Source organism: Gadus morhua, chromosome 12 (assembly GCF_902167405.1).
Source record: "Gadus morhua chromosome 12, gadMor3.0, whole genome shotgun sequence".
Taxonomy (NCBI): domain Eukaryota; kingdom Metazoa; phylum Chordata; class Actinopteri; order Gadiformes; family Gadidae; genus Gadus; species Gadus morhua.
In genome coordinates this window covers 13,827,323-13,836,361 of record NC_044059.1, presented here as the reverse complement: position 1 = coordinate 13,836,361, position 9,039 = coordinate 13,827,323, and the positions used below count along the sequence as shown (strand labels likewise).

Genomic DNA, 9,039 nt, shown 5'->3' with positions numbered 1-9,039 from the left:
GTTGTCCGGCAAGGCGATATAGGTTGTTGTTGGAACCAGATGGCTCTTTTCCCGGTGAGGCAATATTGACAGTTGGAAGACGTCAAAAAATGCTAGATGCCTAACTACCCAGCTAACAACGTCGGTGAGGCTAAAAATCAATGTCCCGAAAAACTGGAAAGGCTCGTGACAATAGTTTGTTAAAAATGAAAAAATAAAAGTGAAAAAAAAGCACAGGAAAACTATTTTATCAGTCACAGAAATCGAAAAAAGTCGTGATCAGAGAAGCGGCGAACAAACAACGCCAGCGTCCTCTCTGGTAGCCATGACGATGAAAAAGTACTAATACATAGTAATATAACACTATGTTTTATTTTCTCCTGGTCTCCTCTCCTGGTTTCCTCTCCTTGTTTCCTCTCTCCTGATTTCCTTTCTTAGTTTCATCCCCTGGTTTCCTCTCCATCACCAGTAGACTTGGGGGGGGGGGGGGGGGGTTGTAGCGGGGGCTGAACCTCAGGGGGCGGAGCTAAAGGGGGTGGAGCCGTCTCACTCTAATATGGCGTTCATCTTTCCAGAGCCAAACCGGAGGAGTCCCAGACGCGGGCGGAGCTGCGGGTGGAGCAGAGACATGAGTCCAGGGTGGAGCAGCTGGGCGCCAGCCAGGCGGAGTTCGTCAGGAGGATGGAGGAGGAGGTGGGTGGTGGTGCAGGGTGGAGAGACGGGGGGAGGAGGATGATGACGGTGGGAGGAGGGTGGAGGTGTAGAGGATGGAGGTGAGGGTGGAGGACGTGAGTGTGGAGGACGTGAGGATCGAGGAGGTGAGGGTGAGGGTGGAGGAGGTGAGGGTGGAGGAGGTGTGGGTGGAGGAGGTGAGGGTGGAGGAGGTGGTGGTGGAGGATGTGGAGGTGTAGAGGAGGGAGGTGAGGGTGGCGGTGAGGGTGTAGGTGAGGGTGACGGAGGCGGAGGTGAGGGTCACCATCTTGTGTTTTTCAGCTGGAGAAGAGAGACCATCTGGCGGCTAGCGGAAGAGAGACGGGAGGGTTCACTAAAGACAAGGTGAGGAGACACCAGGGGTCTCTCTCTCTCTCTCTCTCTCTCTCTCTCTCTCTCTCTCTCTCTCTCTCTCTCTCTCTCTCTCTCTCTCTTAATTCTTTGACAGCAATTATTTTTTACATTAACGCGAATAGTTACTTTCCCTGGTATCTAGTTTTATTATTATATTGTAACTCAGTTACCTTTTTCGAACAAGTAATGAGTAACTATAACTAATTACTTTTTAAAAGTAGCGTTCGCAACACTGTGTATAACTAGTAGTACCACAGCTGGTACTAGAAACTATATAACTAGTCCCAGCTGTGGTATAACCTTAACTTTATTGACTATGAACCTTAACTAACGTCAACCTGCCTCACGTGTTCCAGACGCTGGCGTCCATCTTAGACATGGACCTGGTCCAGGACAAGACCGGAAAGGAGATCTCAGAGGTACTACCTAGCCCTCGATAACTAGCCCTCTATAACCAACCCTCTAAAACTAGCCCTCTCCACCAGCACTACCATAACTAACCCTATATAACTAACCCTAACTTACCCTCTATAACTAGCCCTCTCTACCAGTACTACCCTAACTAACCCTCTATAACTAACCCTCTCTACCAGTACTACCCTAACTAGCCCTCTCTACCAGTACTACCCAACTAACACTATAACTAACCCTCTCTACCAGTACTACCCTAACTAACACTATAACTAGCCCTCTCTACCAGTACTACCCCAACTAACCCTATATTACTAACCCTCTCTACTAGTACCAGTACTACTGGCTAGGTAGGGTTCTAGAATGTCTTGTTGTGAAGGGGTTGATGTTCTAGAAGGTCTTGATGTGTTCCAGCTCTGGATGAGGTTCTACTCCACCAAGGACACCATCAGCGCCGTCATATCGGTGAGTCCCCCGCCAGCAGAACCCCTCTCTGGAACCTCCTCTCTAGAACCCTCTCTAGAACCCCCTCTCTAGAACCCTCTCTAGAACCCTCTCTCTAGAACCCTCTCTCGAACCCTCCCTGTAGAACCCTCTCTAGAACCCCCTCTCTACAACCCTCTCTAGAACCCTCTCTACAACCCTCTCTCTTGAACCCTCTCTATAACCCTCTCTAGAACCCTCTCTACAACCCTCTCTAGAACCCTCTCTACAACCCTCTCTCTAGAACCCTCTCTACAACCCTCTCTCGAACCCTCTCTACAACCCTCTCTAGAACCCTCTCTAGAACCCTCTCTACAACCCTCTCTAGAACCCTCTCTCTAGAACCCTCTCTACAACCCTCTCTAGAACCCTCTCTACAACCCTCTCTAGAACCCTCTCTACAACCCTCTCTCTAGAACCCTCTCTACAACCCTCTCTAGAACCCTCTCTCTAGAACCCTCTCTGCAACCCTCTCTAGAACCCTCTCTACAACCCTCTCTAGAACCCTCTCTACAACCCTCTCTAGAACCCTCTCTCTAGAACCCTCTCTACAACCCTCTCTGGAACTCATGTCCTCCTCTGTCTTCCAGACGGAGACGTTTGGACTCATGTTCAGCAGAGCGGAGGCCTGTCCCAGGGTAACACACACACACACACACACACACACACACACACACACACACACACACACACACACACACACACACACACACACACACACACACACACTCTAACAGAGCACCGTGTGGTTGTAGTTCCTGTTCGCTCTGCCCCAGGCGGAGGGATACGAGTTCTTCCTGGGGGAGTGGTCCGGTCACCAGCTGCACTTCACCTCCCTGATCAATGCTCAGGTACCTCCTCTTCCTCCTCCCCCCTCCCCCTCCCCCTCCTCCTCCTCCTCCTCCTCCTCCCCCTCTCCCCTTTCCCCTCCTCTCCGTCCTCCTCCTCCTCCCCCTCCTCCCCCTCTCCCCTCCTCCTCCCCCTCCTCCTCCCCCTCTCCCCTCCTCCTCCCCCTCCTCTTCCTCCTTCCCCCCTCCTCTCCTCCTCCCCCCCCTCCTCCTCCTCCCCCTCTCCCCTTCTCCTCCCCCTCGTCTCCTCCTCCTCCTCCCCCTCTCCCTCCTCTCCCTCCCCCTCCTCCTCCTATCTCCTCCTGTCCTACCTCCTCTACCTCCTCATCTCCTCACGCCCTGCTCTAGCTGGCTAGAGGTGCTCTGCTCTGATTGGCTGCTGACTCCGGGCTGTGTTCCCATTGGTCCCCAGGTGCTGGGAGGGCGGGCCCCCAGCCAGCTGGTCCTCTATCACTTCCCTGAGCTGCAGGAAAGGGGCGTCGTCCTAATGACCGCCGAGAGGGACCCCAAGGTCATGGTGAGTCCGGCCAATCACACGCCCTCCTCGTCCTCTGGACCCGCCCAGCCGCCATCTTGGTTCTGAACGTCGAGAACCAAGATGGTGTGTGTGTGTGTGTGTGTGTGTGTGTGTGTGTCTCTATGTATGTGTGCGTGTCTCTGTGTGTGCCTGCGTGTCTCTGTGTGTGCCTGCGTGTCTCTGTGTGTGTGTCTGTGTGTGTGTGTGTCTGTGTGTGTCTTTTTTACAACTCGGCTTTGTGTTACAACTGTGTGTGTGTGTGTGTGTGTGTGTGTGTGTGTGTGTGTGTGTGTGTGTGTGTGTGTGTGTCAGACTGTGCATCAGGCCCAGTGTCTGGCCAATCAGGTGCAGCTGTTCTACGGGAGCCCGCGGCCGGAGACGTTCCGATTGGTGGAGAGCTTTAACCACGCCCCCGCCGGCTTCCAGCACATGGCGGTGATAGAGGAGCTGGAGGAGAGCGGGCTGGGGGGGGGGGGGGGGGAGAGACTAGGGGAGGGAGAGAGAGAGAGACTAGGGGAGGGAGGGAGAGAGAGACTAGGAGAGAGAGACTAGGGGAGGGAGACTAGGGGAGAGAGACTAGGGGAGAGAGGGAGAGAGAGACTGGGGGGGGGGGGAGAGACTAGGCGGGGGGGGGGGGGGAGACTAGGCGGGGGGGGGGGGAGAGACTAGGGGGGGGGGAGGGAGAGACTAGGGGAGAGAGACTAGGGGAGAGAGACTAGGGGAGGGAGACTAGGGGAGAGAGACTAGGGGAGAGAGGGAGGGAGAGACTGGGGGGGGGGGAGAGAGACTAGGGGGGGAGGGAGGGAGAGACTAGGGGGGGAGGGAGGGAGAGACTAGGGGAGAGAGACTAGGGGCGAGAGGGAGGGAGAGACTAGGGGAGAGAGACCCGATGACAGAGAGAGAGAATAAGAGCGTGTGAGAGACGTCTCTCAGGCCGTCATGTCTCGTCCAGCTGAGCTCGGCCACCCCCCTGTGGCCGCGGCGCTGAACTGCAGCGTCCTCCGCAGGAAGAGGAGGACCAACTGGTGTTCTGCTTCTCTTGGTTCAGTGTGTAATAAAAAATAAAGCCTACCTTCAACACGTATAGCCGCCTTCCTTGCACTGAGTCATGAGTCATGTGTGAACGGGACGCTTATTGCCATGGAAGACGCGCCTGGAGAACGGGCCACTAGGCTTCACGCCACTGTTCTATTCCCTAGCGTCGCCGCCCCTGAAAAAGCGCTTTTTAAAAGCTTTTAGGTACATCCCGGCTTGTTACAAGGTCTGTATATATGTAGAGTGTTGATGCACTAGAAGCATTATTCAACAATGCAAAAAGAATGAGCAATGAAAGTAAATAAAGTGTGTAAAGTGTTACGTATTTTAGGAACACAAGCTGTATTTCCCTCACTTAACCAATAGGGGGTAGGACCAAACATATTAGCCGTAAATACTACACATAGCCACAAGGGGAGCAGGACATTACTGAAGGCTGCAATAGATACTTTAGCCACAGAGGGCAGCACCACAGACCTGGCGAGGAAAGCCGAGGAAAGCCGAGGATTACGTCACACCGGTTCCTCACAATTCTTCCGGTCCGCGCTGCTGAGTCCATAAAAAGCCCTCACATCGTGGAGGCCGGTAGAACTCTCCAGGCAGCGACTAGATATACGTGGGTTTATGACTTTGATCAGCTAGGAGAATACTCTCGCACGTGCTTAGAACACATCTTCAATCTCTCTTTACTTCAGAGCATCAGTTTACCATACCGAAAATACTTTATACAAAGAAAGTCTCTTTAAAGCTATTCCTTTGGATTCGACCCCTCTTTCCATGAAGAACATTGCAATTTGGTGACTAAACCGTAAACAAAGTGCCTGACAGTAGGCTACATAAAGTAACTATGAATTAATGTGACTATCATTGTAAACACAAACAGAGGATCATGGGCATCAGGGCCCAGTTTCCCGAAAGCATCGTTAGCCTCCCGTGCCCACTACCTCCGTCAGTCAACGCACGTGGGAAGGCGTGGCTGACTGATGGGGGAGTAGTCTTTGCAGAGGCATCCGTCAGCCAATCAAATCGCTTCGCCGGGTTCTTCCCGCTACTTCCTGCTTGTTGCGATGCAAGATGACCCGCTTTCCCGCTTTCCAGTATCGTCAGAGCCCGAGTCGCGTCACCATAGCCGCGGGAACGTATTCTCAGCAGGGGGTGCTGGAAAAAAAAAACTCAGCCTGCACTAGACTCGCAACTCGCTACATTGATAAAAAAGATATAGCAGCGCAGCTCAATTACACCAGTGCATGCGCGCACAGTCGAAAATCGATCGTTGTGTTCACACCATGGTTCACATCCAGCTGCTCACAGAACAAGTTTAGCGCACCACCGCTCCCCTCACACTTTTTCATATAACTTTTTTTCAGCACTAGGTCATATGAGCATTAATAGTGGGGCAGAATGTGATAAAAAAAAAAATTGTGCAAAATGTGATACAAGCACCAAATTTGGCATGGTGGTTCCCAAGGGTCTACTTAACAAATCTGCCTGACGTGCCATTCAAAAATCCAAGATGGCGGTCATTTTTCAAGATGGACGCCAAATGTGTCTGCCGAAAATGGTTTTGCTCATAGATATGCATGTACTTGATGGATTTGAGTGATCTTGGTGTTGAATTGTATGTTTTCTTCCATGCTGAACCTAATTATTTTACCTTCACTAGCATTATAATACTGTAAATGGTAGAAAATGAACACTTTATATAAAAAAGCAACATAACACATCAAATAATACTCCTAATACTTTATTTACACAAATATAAAAATTAAATATACCCATTTTGCATTAAGGTATTTAGCATTTGGATCATGTTATTCAGGACGGAAACAAAATTTGAAAATAATAATAAAAATCCTTAATACTGTAAAAATCGTCCTTCCAAAGCAAACTATTACAGTGGCCCAAACACTGAAACCAACGTACACCGCTGTATATGTAGCACTACAGCTGACACACACAGCTGCAGAGTGCAGTGCAGGCGAGCCCTGAACGAAAGCATTTGCATCTCCGGTTGCAGCCTTTCTTGCAGGAACACTGGGTCAGTTCCTGACAGCTGGCTGCAATAGGTGGAAGCATTGTCCAACAGATCTGCCATATGTCTCCCTTCTGATTCCATCCCCAGTCGGCAGGACTGACGACTTCTGGATTGGTTACTTTTGCTTGACCCCATATGATACCAGCCTGGTAAGCAGCGCATTTTGCGTGTTCCATGAGGGCTGCACTGGTTGGTGGGATCGCATCATAGGACCTCTGCTTACGGGCAAAGAGATTCAGCCTTGCCTCGTCAACACCGGTAGCTGCACTTGATCTGTCATACATGACGACAACAAAATTCTCCAGCTTTGCAGGTCATCTTCAGAAACCTCTGTTGGACAGTTGCTGAGTTTTGTAAAGGTTTTAGAAACCTCATCACAGACTTCCCAAGTCAGCCATGCAGATTTCTTTCCCTTCCCATGGAAAGACGAGACCACGTCACAGCCTGTGAATGCATGGAAATACAGGATCCCACTGGCTTTCTCAGGTCCTATTGCGGAAACTACCTCATGGACTGGTATCCATCGAGCATTGGCTCCCTGCCCAAAGGCAATCCACATTTTTTTCAAGACCAAGCCTCTGCAGGGATGGCAGCTTAGACACTGCTATGACGAGCACGTCAGTATCATTGGCTTTGATGACAAGTGACTTGCTACCCTCTGCAGTTGCATCTCTTCCATGTACAAATATCCGGGTATCAGCTTCTTCATGACAGCATGGGGCCGCAGCATCTAAGGATTTGATTTTGTTGCTGATGACATCTTCTCCTTTTGTTACGATGACCATACTTGTGGTTCCAGCCTGACATATTTTCTCTGCGAGAAAGTGGAAGAGCTCAGTTTTGTTGTCGTCATCCCACAGGAAGCTTCTCCAGTTTGTTGGGGTCCTGCTTGGTTCCAGTCACTCTTCTTCTGATCCCTTGACCTGTTTTTGACCTGGTTTCAGATTTCAGACTAGACTTCTTGTACACATCAAAGATGACATCGACTCGCTTGAATTTGGTGCCAAAGGATTCCACTTTTGGAAGGATGTCTTCTTTTGCATAGTCATTGAAAGTCTTCGGGCTGCGTGGAGGTAGGGAATTGATGAGCGCTGATCCATCAATGATGATGGTGTCAGCCTTTGGTTCGCCATCAGGCAATGTCACCAGGGCCTGAAGAATTTCAGTTAGCTGTGACTTCTGGCACATACGAAGCCTGCCGTTGTCACTGAGAGATCCAGGTGCTGACTGGTTCTCATACTTGAAGAATTCTTGCAAGTCACACTGTCTGTTTTGGCAGGATATGAAGAGCTGGGAGAACAAGTGACAGTCATCTTTAAGCACTTTCTCCTTGGAGCTGCTGGCTGCCTGCTCGTGCTTAAAGAAAGAAGCCTTGTTCTTTTTGATTGGCTGATAAAATGTGCATTCTTCTTCATTCTCCAAGGCCTCCATAAATGACTGGAACTTCTCCTTGCCTCTCTCATGATGACTACCAACCAGTTCAGCTAGTGCTGGATCTGCAATGTTCTTTGTGTCAAGTGCCAGCAAATCAGCAGACTCTTCTTGGAAAGGGTTGCCCATCTCTTTTATCACACTGAACAGTGCCTCCACCCTCTCAAGGAAAGATGTCTGGGCACTTAAGGTCTGTTCATGGTGTTTGGTGCTGATGGTTGCGTCTTTCACACCAGAAATAGCCTCATATGCAAAGACTAGATGGCTCACTTCAGGTCCAGCCACCATCCATCTCCGAAGTGCCCCTGGGTCCTCTGTTAGTCCAATAGCTCCTCCATCACCCTTGATGGCTGCGTTGTTCTGTTCATGGGCTTGGTCAATGGCCATGGCAGAGAAATCTCTCCTGGACTTGTGGACAACAAAGTTTCCTTTGTGAAACTCTCTGGCTACTTCTTGATGCTGCTTCTCAAGAGACATCATGTCTCTGAAATGAACTGGAAGCCACCGAGCATAATTCACGTTGTTATTTGCAAAGAAGTAGGGGATCAGTTCTGAGAGTGCTTCACGGTACAGGTTAAAGTTTCCTTCCCTGAAGGAGCGTATCAACAGGAGCAGAACCAGCTCCATGTCCAAAACCAGATCCCAGAACTGGAATTGTGGACTCTGAGGCCTCCGCTGCTCACACCAGTCTTCAAAGGAGAGCGTAGGTCTGTCAGTCTCCTCAGAGCAGTAGTCTTGGTAGGCTTCTTTCTTCAGTTTATACAGGCTGCATGCTGTGATCTGGTGGGCCAATCTTGTCCTGGTGATACTTGACACAGTCAGGAATGACTCAGCTGTACCAGATGAGGCCACCCCTGCTTCAGCGATAGCACTGGTCCAGCCACTTTGTTCCAGTAGTTTTCCAAGGGAACCAAGAGCAGCCTTCTCTATGTGAAGTCCCCCAAACATGATAACAAATTGGTCCTCTCCATACTCAGGCCACTGCCACTGAATTTGTTTTGCTAGTGCAAATAGTGGTTGGTCAGCAGCTATGACCGGCGTCTGCCCTTGGTTGAGGAAAGCAACTGTATCTCGAATCTTCCCCATGGCATGTTTGATTGTTGCAACCGAGTGAGCCTGGTCTCGTATCAAAGGCAACAGTGATGTCATGCTCAAAAGGTTGGCTCCTCTTCTGTGCTGCATGGTGGGCTGCCCATGTGATACTGAGAGTATCACCCACTCTCTCAGTGACAGAC

At 50.4% G+C, this 9,039-nt stretch overlaps 1 protein-coding gene across 1 annotated transcript; it reads left to right on the top strand.

Moving 5' to 3' along the window:
* The first annotated feature begins 528 nt into the window (after nt 1–528).
* On the top strand, nt 529–7,107 carry atpaf1 (ATP synthase mitochondrial F1 complex assembly factor 1). The gene is made up of 10 exons (XM_030372927.1): nt 529–672; nt 973–1,035; nt 1,401–1,463; nt 1,870–1,920; nt 2,529–2,576; nt 2,694–2,789; nt 3,199–3,303; nt 3,616–3,799; nt 4,256–4,328; nt 7,038–7,107. Exons 1-10 carry the CDS (start codon nt 661–663, stop codon nt 7,105–7,107), a joined length of 765 nt encoding a protein of 254 aa, XP_030228787.1. The 5' UTR covers nt 529–660.
* Nucleotides 7,108–9,039: the final 1,932 nt, after the last annotated feature.

Coding starts and splice junctions, on each gene's coding strand:
- atpaf1 (XM_030372927.1), top strand. Junction 1,036..1,400: donor GAGGGTTCACTAAAGACAAG/GTGAGGAGACAC, acceptor CACGTGTTCCAG/ACGCTGGCGTCCATCTTAGA. Junction 1,921..2,528: donor CCATCAGCGCCGTCATATCG/GTGAGTCCCCCG, acceptor TCTGTCTTCCAG/ACGGAGACGTTTGGACTCAT.